The sequence below is a fragment of the Lutra lutra genome, chromosome 6 (genome assembly GCF_902655055.1).
Source record: "Lutra lutra chromosome 6, mLutLut1.2, whole genome shotgun sequence".
Lineage (NCBI taxonomy): Eukaryota > Metazoa > Chordata > Mammalia > Carnivora > Mustelidae > Lutra > Lutra lutra.
Genome location: NC_062283.1, coordinates 56,281,575 through 56,309,328, shown reverse-complemented (window position 1 = coordinate 56,309,328; position 27,754 = coordinate 56,281,575). Strand labels below are relative to the sequence as shown.

The 27,754-nt window shown below is 35.6% G+C and overlaps 1 protein-coding gene across 1 annotated transcript; it reads right to left on the bottom strand.

Annotated features, from left to right (window-relative positions):
- Window positions 1-335: 335 nt before the first annotated feature.
- On the bottom strand, window positions 336-27,195 carry LOC125103173 (cysteine-rich secretory protein 2-like). The gene is made up of 9 exons (XM_047735030.1): window positions 27,029-27,195; window positions 26,858-26,894; window positions 19,720-19,790; window positions 17,077-17,193; window positions 16,220-16,307; window positions 9,957-10,102; window positions 9,406-9,503; window positions 5,971-6,059; window positions 336-980 (listed from the first exon to the last, which is right to left on the bottom strand). Exons 1-9 carry the CDS (start codon window positions 27,038-27,040, stop codon window positions 853-855), a joined length of 786 nt encoding a protein of 261 aa, XP_047590986.1. The 5' UTR covers window positions 27,041-27,195; the 3' UTR covers window positions 336-852.
- Window positions 27,196-27,754: the final 559 nt, after the last annotated feature.

Below are 27,754 nucleotides of genomic sequence, written 5' to 3'. Positions count from 1 at the left end.
TAACATCCAGGAGCTACATTGGTGGTCTTGAACCTCTCCTTGCTTTCCCTTTACCCCATGACTATACCTGTTCTTGAAATAATTTGTGAATCCTAACACTGGATAAGGATGTGAATCTAATATGACAATCCAATTATTGGTATATCTGAAAGGTCTATGAAAAAGATAAAATCAAATATTTAGCAATGGAATAAAGGAATTGACACTGGGTAGGGAAGTGGCTGAGAAAGAATAACCAGATAATCAGGAGAAAAATTTTCCAAGCATTATAGAACCAAGGGAAAAAAAAAAAAAAAGGTGATGTTGTTGTTGTTTTAAATGCATTTTTTATTTTGGAGTACTTTTAGATTTACAGAAACTTTGCTAAGATAGTACAGAGAATTCCCATATACCTTCATCCAGCTTTAGTTTCCCCTAATAATCATCATCTTGAATTACTTTGGTACATTTGTCAAGGCTAAGTAATGGGTGTTACTATCAAAACCAATTCAGACTCAATTCAGATCTCACCATTTTTTCCACTAATGACATTTTTATGTTCAAGAATCTGATCCAGGAGACCACACTCCATTTAGTTCTCAGGTTTTCTTAGTCTATTCTGGCCTGTAATGCTTTCTCAGAATTTCCTTATTGCTCATGATTTTTACATGAGCAACAGATAATCATGGATTATGTTATTTTTTAATCCTTGTATGAAAGAGATTTCTGTAAAATAAAAAGCAGATCCAAGAGAAAAAGAATTATTATTTGGAATAACATTTGTAGCTAACATGCTTACATCTGTGCTAATGTCAAATCTGAGTAGATGATGCGGTTCTCCTTCTCTTAGCCCTGCTCAGTCTGTATTGGCATTTAGTAAATTTTGTCTTCACATTCACAGGAGGCCTTGCAATGTTTCTTGACAAAATAATGGCCACAGCTATAGTTTTCCTTCAAAACATTACAGTTAGAAAATTCATCTTCATGTTCACAACTGTTGGCTGGAATAAAAATAAAGAAATTAGTCAGTTCATTACTGTTTTCCTCCATAGCAGCAATGTGAACGATAAATTCAATGTAAATGGGGAGAAGACAATTGAGCAAACAAGTTGGTATAAAACTACGATGCACAGGGACATATTAATCCATCACTTCTTTTAAAATTTGAGCTTTCTGGAATGTTTCTAAAATGAATTGACATATTTTCTTTTCTCAGAAAATAAAGTAAAATAAACTTAAATGAGTTTCTCTACAATTACCCTGTCCAAAATTATAGCCTCTAGCCATGTGGTTGTTTAAACTTAAACTTAAATTAATTAAAATTACATAACATTAAAAAATAAATTTTCAGGCCACTGGTGATACTTGTTACACGTCAAGCACTCAATAATCAATTTTTCTAGAGGTTACTTGCACAGGATAGTGCAAATATTGAATATTTCCATTTTTGCAAAAGATTTTACAGACACTGTTGCTCTATCCAGACTCTAGTGACACTATTCTTTCTTTCAAGAGTAAGAAATCATTATGAGAAAATGTAAATGTAAAAACAAGAAGGAATTTCACTGTGATTATCAGACATTTCTACTTCGAAGTTCCTCATTGGCCACAAATTCAATAGCTCTCAAACTAAATTCATCATTTTACTCCCAAGTGTGGCATTTCTTTGGAGTCACTCCCCAACTCCCAACTCAATTTCCCCTGTATCAGAGAAATGAAATTCCTAGTTACTAAATAATTCAAACCAGGAACTGGGAATCAACATGAACTCACTGCTTTTTACTTTTTATCAGCATTTGCCAAGTACAAGAAACAAACACTGGTTTTGCTACTTCCTTCCTATTGCTCATTACTGTCCATTTCTCTTCATTACTTCTGTCCTAATGCAGTAAAAACATCCATTTGTTTTTTCTGAACCCCCATTTTCAATAGTCTCCAAGCTGGCTTCCATTCACTACTGCCAGATTTTCATAAAACACAATTCTGATCTCATAACTTTTCTGTTGAAAAATCTTTCAGTTGATTGCTTATTGCTAACAGGATAAATTCCAAACCCCTTAACAAATATTATTCAACAGAGGAGTAAATATTTTCTTCTTTAATGGATGTATAGCTTTGATATCATTCAATATTCTGAATTAGAGCTATACAATTCACTCAGAAAGAATGGTACAGATCAATCTAGTGAATGCATTTGAAAGGTAAAAATTTCAGTTAATGGGTTAGCTGCATTGTTCATGATAATTTTTTTTCAATTTAAATATACTTTATCGTGTTTGAGGTCAGCCTTAGCTTTATTTATATTATCATATTTAATTTTAATTATTTAACTCATTGAATTTTATACATGTATGTATTTTAACATTATATTCACACTAGATTTATTCACTTTTGGTGGTTTGTGAGGTTTTTTTCTTTTTTAAATTTAATTTAATTTGGGGCGCCTGGGTGGCTCAGTCGTTAAGCTTCTGCCTTCGGCTCAGGTCGTGATCCCAGGGTCCTGGAATCGAGCCCCACATCAGGCTCTCTGCTCAGCGGGGAGCCTGCTTCCTCCTCTCTCTCTGACTGCCTCTCTGCCTACTTGTGATCTCTGTCTGTCAAATAAATAAATAAAATCTTTAAAAAATTTTTAATTTAATTTAATTTTTTTTTCAGTGTTCCAAAATTCATTGTTTATGCACCACACCCAGTATTCCATGCAATACGTGCCCTCCATAATACCCACTACCAGGCTTAATAATTTTGATAACATATCACAACTAAATAAAAATGCCAATTCTTTGTATTTAAATCCATAACACTAAACATGAAATATATGATACTAAATTTAATCTATTGCTATAATATTTTGAGGCTTCTGTGAGCTAATAATGCTATATGCAGATTTGATTGTCATTTTAAAAGTATGTAAAAATTACTAGCAAACACAAGTGTGAGTGCTTATTAAATTAAACCTGAAAAAAATTAAACTTGATTATTCTAAGCATACTGGGGTGAAATAAAGAATTTAGTATGATAAACTCATTCATTATATAAAGACTGGTGTCTGAACTGAACTGTGTCTGTTCTCACACTGTTATATCTTGTACATATTTTCTCTTTATAAAATCCCACTTTTGATGTAATTGCATTAACTTTGATAGAAAAAAATATTTAATTGCAATGAATTATTTCCACAGAAATATTTTTATATATGCCCATATATAACAAGTGCATATACATTGATGGTAGATGTTTCTTTAGGTTACACATGGTATCAGGAATTTCATTGCAAATAATACATAGATACTGTGTAAAATTTTTAATTAGACACATCTATTGCATACTGTTATTTTTGTCTTTTGCATGAAGACTTTGTTTAAGTTGGTTACAATCAGAAGCTTTCCTAATTCTTAAAAAAAATTAAAAAAGGAGTCTACGGCTTTTATGATATTGAGGTATGTTCCTTCTATCCCTCTCCTGTAGAGAGTTTTTATCAAGAAACAACACTGTATTTTGTCAAATGCTTTTTCTGCATCTACTGAGAGGATCATATGGTTTTTATCCTTTCTTTAATTAATGTGATGTATCACACTGATTGACGTGCAAATGTTGAACCCTCCTTGCAGCTAAGGAATAAATCTCATTTGGTCTGACGAATAATCTTTTTAATGTACTGTTGGATGCTATTAGCTATGGTCTTGGTGAGAATTTTTGTATCCACGTTCGTCAGATGATGCTCTATGTAGACAATCCAAAACACTCCACAAAAATTTGTTAGAACTGATACAGGAATTCAGCAAATTGGCAGGATATAAAATATTGATTTTGTTGATTTATTATTCCTATTTCTAAGCACTAAAAATGAGGCAGAAGAAAGAGAAATCAAAGAATTCATCCCATTCAACTGGACCAAAAAAACATAAGACATTTAAGAATAAACCTAATCAAAAGGTAAAAGCTCTACTCTGAAAACTAGAGAACACTTATGAAAGAAATTGAGGAAGACACAAAGACATGGAAAAACATCCCATGGTCATGGACTGGAAGAACAAATATTGTTAAAATGTCTATGCTGCCCAGAGCAATCTACACATTCAATGTGATCCCTATGAAAATACTATCAACATTGTTCACAGAGCTGGAACAAATAATCCTAAAATTTGTATGAGACAGGGAAAGACCCAAATAGCCAAAAAAATGTTGAAAAGAAAACCAAAGCTGATGGCCTCACGGTGCCAGACTTTAAGTCTTATTACAAAGCTGTTGCCATCAAGACAGTATGATACTGGCACAAAACATACACATAGATCAATGGAACATAACAGAGACCTCAGAAATGGACCCTCAACTCTATGGTCAACTGATCTTTGACAAAGCAGGAAAGAATATCCAATGGAAAAAAAGACAGTCTCTTCAAAAAATGTTGTTGGGGAAACTGAACAACCACATGCAGAAGAATGAAACTGGACCAGTTTCTAATTACCATACACAAAAATAGACTCAAAAATGGATGAAAGAGGGGCTCCTGTGTGGCTCAGTGGGTTGAAGCCTCTGCCTTCAGCTCAGGTCATGATCCCAGGGTCCTGGGATCGAGCCCTGCATCGGGCTCTCTGCTCAGCAGGGAGCCTGCTTCCTCCTCTCTCTCTGCCTGCCTCTCTGCCTACTTGTGATTTCTGTCTGTCAAATAAATAAATAAAATCTTTAAAAAAAAATGGATGAAAGACCTAAATTTGAGATAGGAATTCATCAAAATTCTAGAGAAGAACATAGGCAACAACCTCTTTGACTTCGGCCATGGCAAGTTCCTGCTAAACACATCTCCAAAGCCAAAAGAAACAAAAGCAAAAATGAAGTATTGGGACTTCATCAAGATCAAAAGCTTTTGAACAACAAAGGAAACAGTCAGCAAAACTAAAAGACAACTGATGGAATGGGAGAAGATATTTGCAAAATATATCTTATCAGATAAAGGGTTAGTATCAACATCTATAAAGAACTTATCAAATTCAACACCTCAAAACCAAAAACCCAGTCAAGAAAGGGCAGAACAAATGAACAGATAGTTACCCAAAGAATACATAGAAATGGCCAACAGACATATGAAAAAATGTTCCACATCACTTGGCATCAGGGAAATACGAATCAAAACTATAGTGAGATACCACCTCACACAGGTCAGAATGGCTAGAATGAACAAATCAGGAAACAGCTGATGTTGGCGGGAACTCTTTTTCACTGTTGATGTGAATGCAAACTCTGGAAGACAATATAGAGGTTCCTCAAAAATTAAAAATAGAGCTACCCAATGACCCAGAAATAGCACTACTAGGCGTTTATCCAAAGTCTACAAACATAGCTATTCGATGGAGCACATGAACCACAATGTTCATAGTAGCAATATCTGCAAAAGCCAAACTATGGAAAGAGCCCAGAAGTCATTTGGTAGATGAACTGATAAAGATGCGGCATATATATCTATATACATATATGTATATAGATATACATATTAGAATATAACCCAGCCATCAAAAAGAACAAAATCTTGCCATTTGCAACAACATGGTTGGAACTAGAGGGAATTATGCTAAGTAAGATAAGTCAATCAAAGAAAGACAGACACTATATGATTTCACTCCTATGTGGAATTTAAGAAACAAAACAGATGAACATAAGGGAAAGGAAGAAAAATAAAATAAGTTGAAAACAGACAGGGAGGCAAACCATAAGAGACGCTAAACTCTAGAAAACAAACTGAAGGTTTCTGGAGGGGAGGTGGGTGAAAGGATGGGGTAACTAGATGATGGGCATTAAGGAGGGCACTTGGTGTAATGAGCACCGGTTACTATATGCAACTGATGAGTCACTAAATTCTACCCCTGAAGCAAATAATATAATGTTAATTAAACTGACTTTAAATAAATAATTAAAAAGATAAGAGGTACCCATAGAGAAAAAAAGAGTCAGGTTATTTTATTATATATATTAACAAACAAATGACATCAAACTTACTGCATAGTCCATTGATACAGTGATGAGGACAGCTGGCACAAGTTTTCCCTTTCAGGTAAGGGGTATGTATTTTGCTAATAAGATTACCACTGAAATTTGAAATACAAAACGTCAAACATTTTTCATTTTTCAGTTTAGTTTATACTTCCAGGGTAGCATCTATCATCATATATACCTGAATATTTGGTCAATGTTTTTCATCATATCAAAAAACTGGAAAACTAAAATTCTCAACATATACTCAGGTATCAGTGTTAAAGAAAATAACTTACACATTCACTCATGTCCTGGACCATAATTTCACAGCCTGAACAACTGAAATGGGATTAATAGGGTCCAAAATATTCAGAGTCCATTTTAACATGACATTCTTTCTTCCCCAAAAGATTTGGTCAGATTGCTAAATTAGTGAACCCCAAGGTGCTAGACAGTGATAAAACATATCCTTTAGAGAGACAGCACAACTTGGGGGCAAAAAGGTTGCAGTATGTAAATGCTTAAAGTTACATATAATTTTATATTAAAAATGATAATTTCTATAATATGAGTTAAGGAAGGCAAAGCCCCTGGATAATTTTGCCTTCAAGATGGTGGTATTGAGGGGCGCCTGTGTGGCTCAGTGGATTAAGCCGCTGCCTTTGGCTCAGGTCATGATCTCAGGGTCCTGGAATTGAGTCCCACATCGGACTCTCTGCTCAGCAGAGAGCCTGCTTCCCTCTCTCTCACTGCCTGCCTCTCTGTCTACTTGTGATCTCTGTCAAATAAATAAATAAAAAATTAAAAAAAAAGATGGTGGTATTGAGGGCACCTGGATGGCTCATTGGGTTAAGCCTCTGCCTTTGGCTCATCCCTTCTAAACTTCCAGGGTCCTGGGATTGAGCCCTGCATTGGGCTCTCTGCTCAGCAGAGAGCCTGTTTCCCCCTCTCTCTCTGCCTACTGCTCTGCCTACTTGTGATCTCTCTTTCTGACAAATAAATAAATAAATTCTTTTTTTTTTTTTTTTAAAGATGGAGGTATTGAATTGGGGCACCCGGATAGCTCAGTAAGTTGTCTGCCTTAAGCTCAGGTCATGATTCCAAGGTCCTGGGGTCAAGCCCCATATCAGGCTCCCTGCACTGTGGGGAATCTGCTTGTCCCTCCCTACTTCTTGTTCTCTCTCAATCACTCTCTCAAATAAATAAAACATTAAGAAAAAGATGGAGGTAATAATTTTAAAGTAGTTTTTGATGTGTGTTTTTGGTTGTAGGGATGCTTAAAGGTTTTTGAATGTGTAGAGGATTTGTGTGTGAGATTTTAATGCTTATGAAAAATGGGAATGTTAGAAAAAACAGTTTTATTAACACTAATCAGTAAGGTATATTGGTCTTACAATAACTAACCTACATCTCATTGATGAATATTATTCAAGAGAGTCAAAGTCTCAATAGTACTAAGTGGGCCAAAAATACAAAGCCATGCACCTGAATCTCACTCCCTGCACAGAATATAATAACCATGTGTGAGTCCTTGGAAAAATGTGAAATAAGGCACAAACATGTTCTGGAATTTCTCTCATTCCTGCTTTTCCTCATTATTCACTCCAACTCTCACTTCAGATGACTGGCTCCAGATCCTCCTCTCTTAGAGCCAGCCAGTGAGTTTAGGTGCATTCTCCTAGGACCTTTCAATTCTTTTTCTTTTCTTTTCTTTTATTTACTTATTTATTTATTTTAAATTTGTATTTATTTATTTATTTATTTTTAATTTATTTGACAGACAGAGATCACCAGCAGTCAGAGAGAGAGAGGAGGAAGCTTGATTCCAGGATCCCGGGACCATGACCTGAGCTGAAGGCAAGAGGCTTTAACCCACTGAGCCACCCAGGTGCCTGGACCTCTCAGTTCTTTCTAGTAAACCTTAATAAGTGCTTGCAAGAAAATGGTATTGGGGGTCATACTTCTCACCCTGGAGATCCATATGCTCAGGTTATCTACAGTCTCAAATAAATCCTATAGGAGCCTTGGTTCTAGGGGTCCTCCTGTCTCCATTGGCAAGAAATGTCAAACATTAAAAGAAATTAATGTTTACAGAGATATTGAGATTAGATCTTCGGTATATCCACATAATTTATTGTGGGTAAGTTCAGACATAATCCTTGATGAAATAACATATTTCCTGCTATAGGTCAAGACCTTAAAGGATAGTTCATTATAGAGATTTTATGAAAACTTTTGAAAAATAAAGATAAGATTTTGTTCTCTTCTGGACCCTGAAGTACATTAAGGATCTCTTGAAAAACCTTTGAGCTGCAAAAGAATGAATAATCTGTGAGGTAATAATGTGGGTGATTTTTTAGATAAACGGGACAAAGGATATTTTAGCAGGAGAAGCTAAAATCTCAATCTGCCATCCCCTACTTGCCACTCCACTACCATCACTTCTTAACCATCAAGCTGTCACCCTTCTAAAGTGTGAAGTTAGTGAGAACCAATGATATCAAATCTAGAGTATTGCTCATAGAATAGCTGTGGGCTCAAGGGAAAGGCAACTGATAGAAAAGATGCCATTTTGTAAATGAGAAAAGAGAGTTTCAGATTTTATACCTGGAATTGAGAACCTGGTCTCTTCCCTGAGGAATTGAATGTATCTCAACTTAAAAGGCATTTCCAAAGATGTATTCCTTCTGGATGGACCCAGAAGGTATTATGCTAAGTGAAATAAGTTGGACAGATAAAAACAAACACCATATGATTTCACTTATATAGGGATTCTAAAAAAAAATAATAAAAAAAATAAAAAGCACAAATATACCCTAAGTACAAGAACAAACTGATGTTTGACAGAGGGGTGACAATGAGGGGGTGGGCAAAATAGTTGAAGGGGAGGGGCACATGGGTGGCTCAGTGGGTTAAAGCCTCTGCCTTCAGCTCAGGTCATGATCTCAAAGTCCTGGGATCGAGCCCCACATTGAGCTCTCTGCTCGGTGGGTAGCTTGCTTCCCCTCTCTCTTTCTGCCTGCCTCTCTGCCTACTTGTGATCTCTCTCTTTCTCTGTGAAATAAATAAAAAATCTTCAAAAATATTAAAAAAATAGTTGAAGGGGAGTGGGAAGAACAGGCTTACAGTTATGGAAAAATTAAGTCATGGGAATAAAAAGTAGAGCATAGGGACTATAGCCAATAATATTATAATACTTATAATAGCATTATATGGTGACTGGTGATAGCTACAGTTGTGGTGAGCATAGCATAAAGTATAGACCTGGTATTATGTCATACACCTAAAATAATATGACATTGTGTATGAACTATGCATCATTTTAAAAAAATGAAAAAATGATTTATTCCTTTTCATTACTGAAATGTTTTATATTCTAGTTTGTCTACTATACAAGAATTTTAAAAATATTAAATTGCACATAGGATTATCACATGAAACTCTAAAGTATATACTTACGCAGGACAATATTGGCAAACATAGTAGTATTTTAGAGTCTCTTGATTGGGACAATAGGCAAGCCCACATCCAACATGGTAAGAAGAATACCAAACAACCTACAATTTCAAAAAGGAATATAGGAGAGTACATTAAAGAAGAGGGAAAATACTGCAAAAAATAGTAGCAACTGTAATACTGAAAAAATGATACTATCATAGTGTATAGCCAAGTTCCTTTTGAAAATATTTGATACTATCATAGTTTGTTTCTTTTGAAAATATTTAATTCAGTTATTGAAGAATATTGTAAATTTTAAAATATTAAATCTTAACATGTCTTCACTATTTTATCCATTTCTAATTTTGAGAAAATATGGAGTATGCTTCCTTACCAAGAGTTTTGCAAGTGATGGAAAAAGAAGACAACTCTAGATGAAGTACCAGCCAATGCCAGGACTATCATATCTATTCATGCTCTTACCCAAATTAAACATTGGACTTGGTCATAATTTAGAGATGCTTTCATGTTAGAGCATTTGTGGTCAAAGTATTTTCATTTGTTTGTCTTACCTGGGTGTAATGTCCAACAACTGCATTGGAACTCTTAGGTCCTACACCATAGACAAAATCATCTTGCTCATCATACCAGTTTTGGATTGCATCTGACCAGGAAGCGGGGTAACTTGACATAAAGAGATTCTCACCACATTTTGTACCTAAAGATAAATGGATTATTCTTGAGGAAGCAATAAAACATGCACTGGCAAAAGAAATCAACTACATGGTTTCACTCATATGTGGAACATAAGGAATAGCACGGAAGACCAGAGGGGAAGGAAGGGAAAACTGAAGTGGGGAGTGGAGAATCAGAGGGGGAGATGAAGCATGAGACACTATGGACTCCAGGAAACAATCTGAGGGTTTCATAGGGGAAGGGGGTATGGAGATGGGGTAGCCCAGTGATGGGTATTAAAGAGGGCACATGTTGCAATGTACACTGGGTGTTATATGCAAATAATGAATCATGGAACACTACATCAAAAATGAATGATGTACTCTATGATGACTAACATAATATAAAAATATAAAAAGAAGAAATCAACTACATGCACGCAAGGATGTTGCCCTTCAAACACAATGTCTATATTTATAATTGTAATACATAATTAAAAGGGCTTCTGTCCTTCTCAGCTCTAAAGCTGAATGGAAGACAGATCTGTCTAGGGGCACCTGGGAAACCTAGTAGCTTAAGAGGCCGATTTTTTATTTCATCTCAGGTCATGATCTCAGATCATGAGGTCAAGCCCTGCATCAGGCTCCCCACTCAGCAGGGAGTCTGCTTGGGGTTCTCTTACTCTCTCTCTCTCCCTCTCTCTCCCCCTCTGCCCCTCCTCCAGCTCATACTCTATCTCTCTCTCTCTAAAATAAATAAATCTTTTAAAAAAGATTTTATTTATTTATTTGTGAGAGAGAGTGGGAGCACAAGCAGGGGGAACTGCATACAGAGGGAGTAGTAAGCTGCCTGTTGAGCAGGGAGCCTAATGCCAGACTTGATCCCAGGACCCTGAGATCATGACCTGAGCTGAAGGTAGACCCTTAACCAAATGAGCTACCCAGGTGTCCCTAAAATAAATAAATCTTAAAAAAAAAAAAAAGAAAAAAAAAGATTGGTCTAGGATGCAGAGACAGGCATCAACATGCAAAAGTTTGCATAAGTTACAAAGACCTTATTATTCAAAAATAAAAAATATTATTAAAAATCTTATTACTCAAAAATATTATTTTAAAAAAAGAAGGCTACTTCTCCACATTGTAATGATGCCTATGCTCTCAGCTTTGTACTGTAAATTCTCAAAAAGCAGTGACCAACTTTCATTCTTTTTCTCCACCTCTTATCCACCGTCATCAGAGATTTTTCACATATTGGACTTTGTCTAAATGTTTATAATTAGGATTTTTGTGTGACCTTCCAAAAAGAGTTCTACAGGCAGTCTATAAGAACCCCAATTAACAGGCAATGACATCAGGAGGGATGGCAGATTTCAAAGCTTTTGGAGTCTCTCTTACTCACTAAATCAGAATGTCATAAGGCCAAATCTTCCTCAGAGAATTAACCAAGAAGAGCCTTGTAGAAGGTGACATCAGCAAGATGGGGGAGTAGGGACCCCTGGACTCTCATTTCCCTAACACACTGATCCAGTAACAATTTCCAAATAAATTGCCCTTTGTGGGAAAACTAACTGAAAGACTCCTAAACCATGGGAGAATATGAATGCAGACTCACTGAAATCTGTAGGGAAACTGGGACACCCTTTGATAGAATGCCTACCCTCAGAACAGTGCCTCCTTATGATCAAGAAGAGGTCCCCTAGCTCCCAACTTCTCCCAGGGGGAAGGAAGGAGTTGATTCCAGTGTCCAACATCCCAACCTTCCCTAAGGAAACTCCCCAGATGCCTGCTTCTGTCTTGATGGTTTTAGAGCTCTGACAGTCAGGCACAGGCTACCCTACCTGGAGAAAATGGAGATGATGGCTTGAGCTGGTAGGTACCATATCTCCTCCCCTTGGCTCAGCACAGAGCAAGAAATGAATAATCTTCGTTCTCAGCTTCCTCCTGGGGAAGCAAAGAATTGATTGGTGGGTCCAGTCCTCTAATTTCTCTAATGCTGCCCAAAGAACTGACATCTGTCTTGCCAGTCTTGGAGCTCTGAAGTTTTTTGCACAGTGTTGCTCCCTGAGGGAGAGCAGAGATGGTAGTTTGGATTGGTAGATGCCATAGCTCTTCTCTCCAGTTCAGTATAGAACAAGCCAACTCACACCACTGCTGCCTGTTTCTCCCTAGAGTGGGGCAGATTTGGTCTATGCATTCAACGCCACAAATTTTCCAGAGGCTACCCCAAAGACTGCCAAAAACTGTCCTTGCCTCTCTGAGAATGCTAATAAGATCTAGCATAATCTAGCTTCCTGGGGCAAATGAGAAGAGATAGAGATTTGGGTTCACAGTTGCCTCAGTTTCCCTTCCCAGTTCAGCACAGAATGAGCAGATAAAAAAAAAAAATAAAAAGCAACAATTTTCAGCCTCTTCCTGAATAGGAAAAGAGTTGAATGAAATGCCTGAAGATCAATCTTTTTCGGGGGGCTGCCTGAGGAACTGACTATAGATCTTTTCTGATCACAATGAACTTAAATATATATTTCTTCAAGGAAGATGTACAACTTGAACAACAGGTACATAAATGGCCTTGGGTAACATGTACATTTTAACAACATTGGTTCTTCTCAATGGGCAAAAAATAAGAGGGGATGAGAAAATTGGACAGATACATGCAGAAGAGTAAATTTGGACCTCTATTTTATAGAACTCACAAAAATTAACTCAAAACAGGTTAAAGATTTAAATGTAGGACTTGAAACTGTCAACCTCCTCGAAGAAAATATAGGGAAAAACCTCTTTGACATTGTTCTTAGCAATTCTTTCCTGGATAGGACACTAAACGTACAAGCAACGAAAGCAAAAATAAGTAAATAGGACTGAATAAAACTAAACAGCTTCTGCACAACAAAAGAAAAAATCAAGAAAATGAAAACGTAACCTATGGAATGGGTGAAAACATTTACATAGCCTATAATTGATAAGGAGTTAATTTTCAAAGTACAAAAAGAACTCATACAACCCAATAGCAAAAATTAACCCCATTTTAAAATGGGCAGTTTTTTGTTTCTTTTTTCTATTTTTTATTTACCACTTTTTATTTAGCATTTTACTTTTATTTATTTTTATTATTTAATTTTATTATTTCCAATGTAGTTAACATACAGTGTTATATTAATTTCAGGTGTACACTATAGTGATTCAACAATTTTCTACATCACTCTGTGCTCATCACAAATGCACTCCTTAATCCCCATCACCTATTTCACTCATCTTCCCACCCACTTCCCCTCTGGTAGCCATCAGTTTCTTCTCTTATAGTTGAGCCATTTTCTTGATTTGTCTCTCTTCTTTTCCTTTGCTTATTTATTTTGTTCCTTAAATTCCAAATATGAGTGAAATCATATAGTATTTGTCTTTCTCTGACTGATTTGGCTTAGCATTATACTCTTTAGCTCCATCCATGTTGTTCCAAATGGCAAAATTTCTTTTTTTTTAATGGCTGAATAATACTGTATCATATGTTTGCATGTGTATATATACATATTTATTCATTCTGTCCTATCAATGGACACGTGGGTTGCTTCCATAATTTGGCTATTATAAAATAATGCTGCTATAAACATAGGGGTGCATGTATCCCTTTGAATTAGTGATTTTGATATTTTGATTTTTTTTTTTTTTATTTGACAGAGAGATCACAAGCAGGCAGAGAGAGAGGAGGAAGCAGGCTCCCCGAGAGAGCAGAGAGCCCGATGCGGGGCTTTATCCTAGGACTCCGAGATCATGACCTGAGCCGAAGGCAGCGGCTTAACCCACTGAGCCACCCAGGTGCCCCAATATTTTGATATTTTGATACTGATACCCAGTAGCACAATTACTGGATTGCAAGATAGTACTATTTTTAACTTTTTGAAGAACCTCCATACTCTCTTCCACAGTGGTGGCATCAGTTTGCACTCCCATGAATGGTGCATGAGGGTTAATTTTTTCCCACATCCTCTCCAACAGTTGTTTATTGTGTTTTCTTTTTTAGCCATTCTGGTAGCTGTGAGATGATACACCTCACTGTGGTTTTGACTGTATTTCCATGATGAGTGATGTTGAGCGTCTTTTCATGTCACGGCTGGCCACCTGTAGGTCTTTGGAAAAATACCTGTTCAAATCTTCTGCCTATTTTTTGAGCAGAAGACATGAACAGGTATTTTTCCAAAGAAGACATACAGATAACCAACAGGTATTTGAAAAGGTGCTCAACATTATTAATCATCAGAGAAATGTACATCAAAGTCACAATGAGATATCACCTTACACCTATTGTGATTTCTATTATGAAAAAAAGAAAAAAGAGACAAGTGTGATGATGAGGATGTAGAGAAATCAGAATCATGTACACTGTTGGTGAGAATGAAAAAATAAGTGTAGCTACTGTGGAAAACAGTATGGAGTTTCCTCAAAAAATTAAAAGTAGAACTACAAAATGATCCAGCAATACCACTTCTGAATATTTATCCAAAAGAATTGAAATCAGCATCTTAAAGAGATATTGACACCCTCACGTTCACAGCAGCAGTAGTCAAAATAGGCAACATTTGGGAACAACCTAAATGTCCATGGACAAGTGAATGGATGACACGATCACATATGCACACACACACACACACACAATGGAATATCATTCATCTTTAAAAGAAAGGAGGAAGATTTGCAACATGTGATAACATGGCTGAAATTTGAGGACATAATGCTAAGGGAAATATACCAGTCACCAGAGAGATTACTGCATGAGTCCGTTTATATGAAATATCTGAGTCAAATTCACAGAATCAGAGTTCAATGGTGGTGGCTGAGGATGAGGGAAAGGAGAAATCGGACTTACTAATCAATGCATTTCAGGTAAGCAAGGTAAATAAGTTCTAGGTATCTGTTGTACAACATTGTTCCATATAGTATTTTTAAAAATTGGTCAAAAGTGTAGGTCTCATGTTAAGTATTCTCACTATAATAGAATTTTTTTAAAAAAGCATTGTTGCTACAATAAAAGTAATAAAAAATAATGAAATATCTTGCAGCTCAGAAACATTTGCCTCTTTTCAGCTCTCACTTAATATTTACATTTTGGTGGCTTGAAATATAATGTCTAGATGATGCTTAAAGAGAATATAAAATATTCTTGGTACACAGTCTATGCAAACTACTTGACTATTAGCAAAGAGTAAAAACTGAATGAACATACACAAAATATTCATGATGATATTAAAAGTTTAAGTATTTTTACAACAGAATTCAGGAACTAGTCTCATAATTCAGTATATTTATGAATAAAAAATAAGGAGATATTTAAACACCAAGCAGATCAATTTGCAAAAGGGCAGTGGATTAGAAATCAATAAGCCTGTCTTTCTCTGACTGAGTTATTTCACCTAGCACAATACCCTCTAGTTCCAGCCACATCATTGTAAACAGCAAGATTTCATTCTTTTCATTTCATTCACTCATTCAAACACTCATATGTGGAATTTAAGAAACAAAACAGGCAAACATAGGTAAAGGGAAGGAAAAATAAAATAAGGTGAAAACAGAGAGAGTGGCAAACCATGAGACTCTTGACTATAGGAAACAAACTCAGGATTGCTGGCAGAGAGGTGGTGGGGGGTTGGGGTAACTGGGTGATGGGCATTAAGGAGGGCACCTGATATAATGAACACTGGGTTTGTATGCAACCGATGAATCACTGAATTCTACCTCTGAAATTAATAATACAGTATATGTTAATTAAATTGCATTTAAATAAAAGATTTAAAAAAAGAAATCAATAAGCCTGGTTAACATTCCAGTACATGACACGACTTCAGGATGTGCTCCTTGGTCTTTTCTCCCATGTCCTTAAGCTCTAAAGCTGGAGAAATTATGCTACATGACTCGTTAACTCATGAGCTCGTTGAGAGGAACAAATGAAGTATGGCTTCAGAAACTATTTGCATAATGTAAATAGTCAAGAAGCCTAAAATACTTATAATTCTCCCTCCCTCTATAGATAGTTCGATTTTAAAACAAGCAGTATAAGCAACATTTATTTACTAAGTCTTCTTACAACATCCCAGAATGTTCCATTCTATTTGATTTTTCCAATGTTATTTTATTTGTTCATTTATTCAACAAATATTTACTCATTTACATACTGGTTTTTCGGTCCTCTGGCACACTGTGTTCTAAAGTGCACTTGTTTGCCCACTTTTGGGCATTTGCTGCTGCTTCTGTGCTCCATTCCTAAATGCCAAAAGAAAAAAAAGAAACACCTAAACCTTCAATTCCAATGAAACATATGCTTTATAATCTGATTGGTAGGTTGATTTGCACTACTTTAAAACTTCTATAGCTATATTAATTGTCATCGGTATGATGAGATCTTTTTGTTAGGGAGGTATGTATGTGTTTATCTGCTCCAATGCCCATTTCCACATGAAGAGAAGTTCATAAATGATGTGTCTACTGAGAGAAACATCTAATACAATATCTGACAATTTATGATAGTACAGGAGCCACACCTAGGATTTTTAGTAATAGTTCTAGTCTAAATATCACCAATAGGTGAAGTCTTTAAATTATATTTCAATAGTAATAAACTGACCCAGATTACTCCTAATTCCACTTATAGCCCACCGCATTCAAATGGGAGACATCTAGCATTTATAGATTGTGTCTTGGAAAGTGGACTATTATTTACTCCAAATGACACTGATTTTGAAAGAAAGTATATAGGACAGATAGTGACAAAAAGTGCAATGGCTTCACATTTGATGTCTGAAAATCTGTCTTCTAATTTTGCCTTCCTGACTTAATAGCCCTTTAAACTTGACAATTACTTAACCATTATAAAGAAAAATTAATTTTTGCCCTGTCCATAATACAATTCGAATGAAATAGCAGAATGGAAGCAAAACTTTGTAAGTACAAAGTTCTTAAGAGATGCCAGTTACCACCTGCCTGCTCTAATCACTGCTGATTCACACCACTAGCCTTTATCACTACCTCTTACCATCTTTAGCATGTTGCTGGCAGGTGGAGAGACCGATTTCCTTAGTTGATTGTGTTTATTTACAATCTTTTCTTGGACTCGCTTTTGAGTGGTTAACAGAGTTTTAAAGGATGGATCCTAGAGGGAGATAAAATTAAGGTTATCTTTTTAACAGTTGTTAAAATTGCATTTAAGAGTGCATAAGTGAACTCGAGGGAGCCAAGATCATTTTAGAAAGCATTCAAGTCAATATTAGTTGTTAAGCATTGCCAATGAACCTGAACCGAAGCTATGACAAGTAGGAAAGAAGTCATTTGAAGTTTTGAGAATGAAGATGGCGTTCATGGCATGACAAATTGAAATCTCCTCTGAGGTCACCATTGCCAATTTCTAGTTTCAAGGGGATTCTTACTGTATCTTTTCTAGCCATATGAGAGATAATATTTTATAATCACAAAGGAACACACAGAAACATTAAGATATTCATTCAAATTCACAGGCTGCAGCAGATGGGATGAGAGTAGACCTCAAGATTCATCCTAGATGTTAAGGAAACTTTGACCTGATATGATCTGTATTTAGAGGAATAATGTATTTAGGGAAGGGATGCTCAGGTTCAAAGTGTATTTAGTAATCATAAAATTATTCCTCCTATTATGGTAGATTTAAGGATCTATTTTATTATGATCTGATTTCACAGGGTCACTCAAAAGGTAATTTTGCAGTATTAAAGAATTCCAAGGTCATTTAGAAGGAACAAAATCACCCAATTAATGGGCCACTGCTGACTCTGTTCCTTTTTTAGTAACAGCATAAACGATTAAATCAGCTTCTGGGGACATCTGGGTGGCTCAGTGGGTTAAGCCTCTGCCTTTGGCTCAGGTTATGATCTCAGGGTCCTGGGATTGAGCCCCATATTGGGCTTTCTGCACAGTGGGGAGCCTGCTTCCCCCCCTTCTCTGACTGCCTCTCTGCTTCCTTGTGATCTCTCTCTGTCAAACAAATAAATAAAATCTTTAAAAGAAGAAAAAGAAGGTGCAGAAAAAAAACATACAGGGCAGAAGGTATGTAGAGAATCTGATTAGCAAATATTTGGCAGTGCAAAAGAGAAAAATATATCTACATTTTAAATAATTTTATAAATGAAGACCAGGAGACAGACAAGAGACATAACAGGGGATTGGAAAGGACCATGAAGAAAAATCTTTAGGGGGGGGCGCCTGGGTGGCTCAGTGGTTTAAAGCCTCTGCTTTCGGCTTGGGTCATGATCCCAGGGTTCTGGGATCGAGCCCCGCATCGGGCTCTCTGCTCAGCGGGGAGCCTGCTTCCTCCTCTCTCTCTCTGCCTGTTTCTCTGCCTACTTGTGATCTCTGTCTGTCAAATAAATAAATAAAATCTTAAAAAAAAAAAAAGAAAAATCTTTAGGGGGCACCTGTGTGGCTCAGTCTAAGTGTCTGCCTTTGGCTCAGGTCATGATCCCAAGGTCCTAGGATGGATCTCTCCTGAAGTTAGCTTCCTGCTCAGTTTCTCCTTCTCCCTCTATCCCTCCCACTGCTTGTACTCTCTCTCTCTCTCTGTCAAATAAATAAATAAAATATTTTTTAAAAATCTCTAGGAAAGAGATTGGGAAGGTGGCAAACTTTTTGAATGAAGATGTAAGTGATGCATAAATTGTCTTCAGATTGAAAATTAATTATAATAACATAATGACTATATTTCTGAATACCACCTGAGTATTGGCCTAGTCTAAAGTCTGATCTGTGGAGTCTTAGCTATTCTTGTTAGCTCAGAGTTAAGGAAGAATAAGGGAACAGACAGCAATGATCAAACTTCACATTCAGGGTTTTTCTGATCAGAAGATAGACACTTTATATAGACACCTACCCACCAAACATTTAAGAGAAAGGTTAATCTTGTTCTTAAGATTATTAAAGTGAAGCAGCATATTAGAAATAATTAGATCATCTTATTCTTTATATACTAATTGTAAGATCATGAAAAAAATCCAAATACTTAATCCCCTTAGCAAAGTTTATTTTTTTAATTTAAAAAATAGGTATAATTATTCTTATACAATGACTATGAAAATAAATGTGATATATGTGAAGGAATTTTTCTAATTTTAAATTATAGAAATATATTATTAATTTTCTATGAGGATCATATTGTAATGAACTAAATAAAAGGAAATCAGAAAACAACTCTAGACAAGGTGATAGAAATATAATGATAGCATCAAACATAATTCTAATTTCTGAGTGGCCACTTTGAAAAAGAAAAAATAAACATATTGAATTAATATTTATGATATACTTATTTATCTAATAGATTCAAAATATGTTTTCATCATGTAATCAATATTAAAATTACTAATGAAATATCTTACCTTCCTTCTTTATGAAGTCTTGAATTCTGCAATGCATATATGCAGATCTCAATTCCAAAATATCTGTATTTCCAGTGTTCAACACCCTCATGTGGCTAGAGGCTACAAGATTGGTCACCACAGCTTTAGACTTAATTGTGTTATGTACTTGAGCAACCAGTGAGTACCATGTCATGTACCAGACTCTCTATTCCTTTTCACTTATGGAAATTGATCTAATAGCTTTCTATGTATAGTTTGCTTCAATTATTTTGAAAATATTTCAACCTTGACCATACCTGTCCATTTGCAGGAAAGAATGGAAGCAGCACAACAGCCAGGAACAGCAACTCCAGGAATAAGACCATTGCTGGGAAAACAAAACAAAGGGAACAAAGACCTGCATTGGATTGTTTAGTGTATGAACTTCTGAGGAATACAGGGGGAAACCAAAACAAAACAAGGTAGTGATTTCAATTGTTCCAAATTCATTAGTAATATAGCCAGAGGAGATTTTATTTATTTATTTATTTATTTGACAGAGAGAAATCGCAAGTAGACAGAGAAACAGGCAGGGAGAGAGAGGGAAGCAGGCTCCCTGCTGAGCAGAGAGCCTGATGCGGGACTCGATCCCAAGACCCTGAGATCATGACCTGAGCCGAAGGCAGCGGCTTAACCCACTAAGCCACCCAGGCACCCCGCCAGAGGAGATTTGTTACATGATGCCACTGAATGATAATGAATTCACCCAGAAACAACCCTCCAATAGGGACCTAAAGAACAAAAGGAAATACTTGATTGAAGCCTTCGACATACACATATAAATGTCAAGTATATACTGCCCATTTTACCCTAGTTCCACACTCTTGTCTATGTAGCTACTCTTGGTTCTAGGAATGGCTTCTTCACACTGCACACTCAGAAGTAATAGCTCCCAACTCTTAGTAATACGGGGGTACTATTGTATTAGGTCTTAATGGTTTCCTTAAACCCTTCTTAATCCTTTATAAATATACCTTCATTAAGATCTTTTCAAATAGCTAATGATCACTTGCCATTTCTTTCCTGCCATGAGTTTTAAGATAACAAAAGAAATTTTATTGCATAGTGATACTGACAACCCTCATGTGTTGGGAGATATACAAAAAGATGATCAACTCTTGGGAAAGTGCCTCTGATTTTGTCATACGTATTAGTTGCTTTTTTGCAACCTGGTGTAGCCAAAAGTTTAGGCATTATGGTGATTGTATAAGAGAAGAACAGAGGCACAGAGGTATTAAGTCACCTCCTGACAGTATTATTGCTAGATAGCATATAGCTAGGACAGAACCCAAGTTTCTCTTAACCTCAAAATGCAGTTCCCACCAAATTGTATTATACTTTTTGGGGCATGGAGTTCCAGGTAAGAATGAAAGAATTTAATGAATGTACTGCCTTGACAAAAGGCTTACATTGTTATAAATATTTTCATGGCTATTAAATAGCTGGTTTATTAAACACATTTAGTAGATTACTAAACACATTTGACAAAATTAGAAATTAGAAAAAATTAGAAAAAAACACAATATTAACAATTAAGTCAATCTTTTTCTGTTATTCCTCAAATATAAAATAAAGCTCATAAAACTTAGCTCAAATAATATTTTCTTAGAATATCCATTTTGTGTTGAAAATATTGAAAAGATAGCCATTATATATGTAATTTTATTGATATAATGGAGAATTTTATTGGCATCTTAATGAGGTATTTTTGTCCATTTAATAACTAGAATAGGAAGGGAAACAATTGGAATGAAAATCACAAAATTGGCAACATATTCCTATAAGGGTCCCATAAGGGATACAAATTATGCAGGAATTTCTACAATGCTTTGGAAATTTAAACTCTTCTATATAATTATAATATCATTTATAACAATAAAAAGTTGATTTTGTTATACTGTAATTTTTAGGTAGAACAGAGGAAGAGGTGGGAGAATAAAATGAAAAACTGAAGACAGAAATGAAAGAATATGGAAAGAAAAATTAACTTAATTCTGTATAAAACAAATACATAAACCTAGTGTCCACAGAAGGCATTTTTGTTCCTTGGAAATACCTGGTTCCATACTGAGCAAACTTGAACACCTAACCTTGGCATCTGGTATGTAAGAATGGGAAGAGTGCATTATAGGTGTTAAGAAGCCTGCGTTTTTGTTGTTGTCATTAATTCTATTTTACCCAGCTCCTCTTCAACTAGCTATATGAAATTGAAAATCTTTATCAAGTTAGATTATGGTGACATAGGATCACTTCATACAGTTCTTGAGAATGAGATAAGTAATGTTAGAGCAATTTGAAAATATTTTAAAAATCACCATATACATACATAAGACATACTGTCTAAGCATTAACATTAGTGTTACCATTTGGGATGCTTGTGCCCTCAGCTGGGAGCGTTGACAGCAGAAATCTCTCAGCACTTCAGCTGATTGACTGAAGCCTCCCATAAGACTATACCACAGCTTCACCTCACCTTAAAGTACCTTGGTTCTCTTTCCATCCTTCCTAGGGAATTCATCCCATATTCTTCAACTTCCTGTGTCTCAGATTTTGTTATCTGGGGAACACAACCTGGTACATTATTCATTAGATAATCTTTTTTCCCCCATAACTCTAGTCAGGATGGGCTCCTCATTAATAACCTCATTATCCTTTGAGCATATGCCCTTTATGCCTTTGATCATGTTAATCCTTAACCTGGATTTTAGCCACATTCTTCAAGACTGTGAACATTTCTGAGTCCCCTCTCCAAAGAAAGTCATAGCTAACTCCCAAAACACCAACCTTGTCTCTGGGTAGGAACATTTAAAGCCCACCCAGTAAATTTTGATTTTATTCAATTTTTCTGATTCATGTTCATGGTCTTATTTCCCTCATTTTCTTTACATTTGATTTTTTTCTGAACTGCATTGTGAGTAGCTATGACTAAAGACATCTCGCTCTGTACTTGCTCAGTGATGGAGTGATAGGAGCTTGCAAAGTCTCCAGGGGACTCTCTCCTACACTAGTCTCCTTGGGCATGCACATCCCTCTGTCATGGCCTCAAGTGGGCCTCCTAGAAAATGTGAGAGCAAAAGAGAAAAAAGGATCCTCCCTTTTTTTGCAAGTCAGTGTCAGTCAGGTACTGTTCTTTCCTTTAATAGGCATCCATCAGGTTTTCCACACTTTATCCATGATAGCATGCTTGATATTATTGAGCATGGTCAAGTGAATACGACAAGATTCCTGCCCATCCTCCATCTTGGCGTATCATTAGGGGAGCCATCATTCTAGTGCCCACACTGTGAGCTTGTTGGATTTTCCTATTTGTGAAAAAGTAAAATGTAAAGTTTTATCTTCTTTTGCCTTGATCCATTCTGGGACTTTGGAGAAGGACAGGGAAGGACCCAGGATAAAGCAAGGCTCTGGAAGTAAATATTTCAGATACAGTAAATATGATAAAAACCTGTTATCAGCTGTAAGAGCAATGCATTTAGTTCTACCTCATGTCTCTTCCTCAGGGGACTCCCTAAATAACAAGTGTAGATAGGATATGTTTTATTTGCACATTCATTTGGTAGAGTTACAGAGAAAGCATTAGGATGTATTGGAAAGTAACTGCCTTTTCCTGTCATTTACTTACATGTAGACAATTTCTAAATGTGTATTGTTATATGTCTCCTCTGTTATTTCCTTAGGAACAAACTTTGATTCTTTCTAAATAATTTCCCTAAAAAGAGTTATTTTGCTACATGTATGTCACCAACTCTCTTCTTTTATATAGTTTTTCTGCTCTGCCATTGATAATTTTCTCTTTTTCAAGAGATCAGTAATTACTCATAAGTGTGACTAGAGAAAAGTCAAAGACATTTCAAAGAATTACAATTATAAGTGTTGATGGTTCACTGCTAATTACAGACAGCAGGGGAAATTGTGTCTTTCTGAAGCATAAACTTACATATACAATTAAATTATAGCATATTGCTGCTTCTTTACATTAATGTTAGGGCCACCATATCAATGCTTACTAATTAATAAAACATATATTTACAAAAATTATACAGGCATACCTTGCCTGAGAAGTCTGTTTTATGGAAACAAAGATTTTTATGATCAAATAAATTTTATATCAGAGCTGTAAGAATAATACAAAAATTTAAAAAAGAATAATTCAAATTAGAAAATGTATTGGTCCAATTCATCACATTAGTGTACTAAATAAAAATCATGCGACAAAATATGTTGTGAAATTTAACTCCTATTATAGTTAAAAATAAGAAGAAGGAAGGTAGAGATTATTAATTTGATAATGGAAATATAACCAGATATCTCTAGCAAATACAGTTATTGGAGAAACTCTTAGGTGAATTCATTTAATATTGAGACCAAAAAAAGAGTGAGCAATGTCACTAGTACTGTTTAACATCATATTGGAGAGGTCCTGATCAAAGTGGTACAAAAAAACCCACACATTTTTAAGTCTTGTAAAGGAAGAGCTAATATTAGTTTTATTTAAAAATGATATGGCCGGGGCGCCTGGGTGGCTCAGTGGGTTAAAGCCTCTGCCTTCAGCTCAGGTCATGATCTCGGGGTCCTGGGATTGAGCCCCGCATCAGGCTCTCTGCTCAGCAGGAAGCCTGCTTCCTCCTCTCTCTCTCTGTCTGCCTCTCTGTCCACTTGTGATTTCTGTCTGTCAAATAAATAAATAAAATCTTTAAAAAAAATGATATGGCCATTTACCTAGAGAATACATCATAATCAAAAGTTTGCAAGATGTAATATCAACCAATAAAAATACCATTGTCATATATTAACAACACTCAAGTAGAACATAAAATTAAAAAGAAAACATACAACTCACAAAATACAGTACAAAAACTGTATTTTATGAAATAACCAGGAATAAAAAATATTTTCGGGAAACGATTTTAAAACCCCAGAAAGGGGCATAAAAGTAAATCTGCATAAGTTGAGAGATTTTCATGTTTTTAAATAGTATGTGTTAATATAATACAGATATCAATCCTAATTAAATTAATATAAAAATCTTTATAATCCCAACAAAAATTCTGATTGGCCCATGAATAACTAATATACTTTTTATAAGAAGGATTAATTTGGGTATCTTTTCATATTAGTTATTAAAATAGGCTTCAAACATGTATTGACAAAATTTGAATATTATATTAGAAATGGAAAAAAATGGGCCAATGAAGGTAAATAGAAAATTTAAGACATAGACCAAACAAGGTAGCATAAAGAAACATTAGAGGAAGAACAGATTGTCTAGCATATGGTTCTGGGAAAATTACCTTGTTAAGTGGAGAAAATTAAAGCCAGAACCTTCTTAAGCATTACCAATAAAGGTGAATGTAGAAGGAGAGGAATTAAATTCATAAATAGATAAAATGCTTTATATGCAAATTTTCAGGGGCATATTCCTTTGCCCTTAAGTGAGCCATACAATAATGCATTCATATGGTGATTCTGGGTTTTGTGTGAAGCACTGTGTCACTCTTTACGGGCTCATTAAAACTCCTAACAATCTAGAGAGTACATAATATTACTCAATACCCCAGTTTACAGATCTGCAGTCCCAATATCAGATTTTTAATAATGCAATGTCATGTGGTTGCATGCAGAAGAACCCGGGGATAAACCCAGACAGTTTGGCTTTAAAGCCCTAGTTCCTGAAAGGAGGGGATGGAAATGTTTCAGACAATTAGACCAGAAAAAATACCATTAAAGACATCAGCACAGGGACACCTGGGTGGCTCAGTGAATTAACTGTCCTACACTTGAATTTGGCTGGGGTCATGACCTCAGGGTAGTAGGACCCAGCCCATTCCCCCACCCCCATCAGCTCTGGGCTCAGCCCAGAGTCTGCTTGAGAGTCTCTCCCTCTCCCTCACCCCTTCCTCCCACTCTCTCTCCCTCTTTCTCAATAAATAAATTATTTAATTAATTAATAAAATCTTTGAAAAATAAAAGCATCAACACAGTGTGTATAATGTGTGCATTATGGGTAGTCAGACATCTATGTATCAATCAGCACAGAAAAGTATTTGATATAGTCTTTTCAACCTTCTATGTCATATTAATCTTCCTTCTGGTCACTTTCTTTCATCTCAACCACTTTTCTATACTACAGGAAGCAGCTGATGACACTATACAGAGTTTGCCAAACTTCTAGACTTCACCACCTAGGACATCTGTAAAGATACCTAAATAATAGTAGCCACCTTGACAGTTCCCAAAAGCAAGTTGTTTTTTTTTTTCATTTCTACATATGATTTTCTGCTCCTTACTTGAAATTACCAAATGGCATTATTAGAATTATTAGCACTATCTAATTTAGATCTTGAGGTCTGACACTCTTCCTCCTAATTTACTTCTTCCCTTTACAAATCTGACCTCAGTTCAGGCGCACAAACTGACCTTCCTACCCGACATTATGGAGTAGTTCCTAGCTTTGCAACTTGTCATTGCTTTAATTTCCTTTGATGATCCTCCAGAGGGTGAGTCATTCAAGCAAATGTAGGCTTTGGTTTTAACTGGCAAAACACACAACACCAGATCTTCTCTGGCACAGTAAAATCCTCCCTAAGCTCCCTGGATGGCAGTTAACCATAAAGAAGAACATTAATAAAATATTTTGAAAGTCAAATCCTTCCTCTGCAGGGTAAATAACTCCTTGTATGTTGTCACTAGGTATCACTTCTTATTTGCCAAAAGAAAAAGCTCTTTGTGGCAATTGCTTCCTTATATAAAATATCCTCAGTAGATAATTATATTCAAATCTTCATATAAATGTAGCTGCTTGTGTAGATTAACTTTTGATCAGAAAACTTCTAAGTCTTCTGTCTTATTTTTGGTTTGAGTGAATTTCATGAGGGAAATTTTATTATGCTGATAATTGCTAATGGAAATTTTTTTATCTCTAGGTCTGTGCTATCATTTTGTTTTGATAGATTGAAAATTATTAGCAATAGCTTCTGCTCCTTATTTTAATAATGTCTGTATCTACATATATCTATATATGTGAATATTAGTAAAATTATTAAAATGGAAATACGTGACACATATATCCTTAGTTTTTCATTTTTCTATTAAAGGCAGTTCTAGTATAATTGTTTGCAAAAGTCATAGATATGGAAATGATATACTTATTTTACAATGAAAAGTGAAATTTAATTTAGATATTAAATTAGCTAAAAGTGTGTTTGGAATAGTAGAGCTACATGTTACTTTCTGAGCTTAAAAAAGAGTATAAAAGTTAAGTTCATTACTTTCAGTAAAGGTTATTAACAGAGTTTTGAAAATCATAGATTCTTATACAATATATCATTTACTACCAAAAAAGCATAAATAATATTTGCACAATAAAATGTTCACCTTCAAAAATACATTACTTACTGTTGATTCTCAGAGCTGGGTGAAGCATCGGTTTTATCTGTAGGAAGAAGGAAGGTGGAGAGATAGAAGGTCAGAGCAGTATATATATATTACCCTTATTTCCTGTTTTTGGCCAATTATGGTTGTGTAAGTAAATCTAAGTCAACAGGTCTGAAACAGGATTTGTCATACCAATAGTCTCATTGCTGATTGACTAACTGCAGTTTTGGCAATACCTTGTGATTCTCCACATGCCTTTTTTTTTTTTTAATGGCTTTTCTTCAACTCAAGTGATGTCCTTAGATGTCCCCTTTGCTGTGCATTTATTCTCAAGTACTCTTTTGGTTCCTAGAACTGAATTCTCTGCAGACCTTGGGTGGAGCATATTTAATGTTTCCTGCGTCCAGAGGAAGGCAGGTAGAAGACTGTGTGCAGAGCTTTTCCTCCTGTGGAGCTAGGAAAGATGTTTCCTCATTTAAAGCAAATGCCTTTCTTCTGGATATTTCCCAGGATGCAGAATGAGTCCATAAATTGACACATTTACTTACTGGGAGCTCTGACATGACCAGTACTGTGGGAAATCTCACAGAAACTAAATGTAGACACTTGTTTGTATGCATGCATTTCTGCAAGTAAAACCAGCTTTGGTTCAGTGTGCATGCTGTGTGGTCATTCTTTATTGTAACAGGACTTGATTTGTACCGGGTATCTAAAATTAATGTTGAATTTACTGTACTTATTTTTAGACTTCTAAATGTATTTGTTTATATTGCAATTTGGTCCATTTTCTAATGGAAAGAATAACCTAGAAACCTTGATTTAAGGAATGCAGGCAGGGGTGGAGGGTGCATCTCACACAGGCCTGTTTTACTGTGTTCCTTTCTTTCTTTTTCTTTTTTTTTTTAAGATTTTAATTTA

What these genes read in the sequence shown, in the direction of transcription:
- LOC125103173 (XM_047735030.1), bottom strand. An exon ending in TCTTTCCTGCAAATGGACAG is followed by an intron (nt 17,194 to 19,719) that starts GTATGGTCAAGG and finishes ATCTCCCTCTAG; the next exon opens with GATCCATCCTTTAAAACTCT. An exon ending in GTTTGCCAATATTGTCCTGC is followed by an intron (nt 6,060 to 9,405) that starts GTAAGTATATAC and finishes TTCAAATTTCAG; the next exon opens with TGGTAATCTTATTAGCAAAA.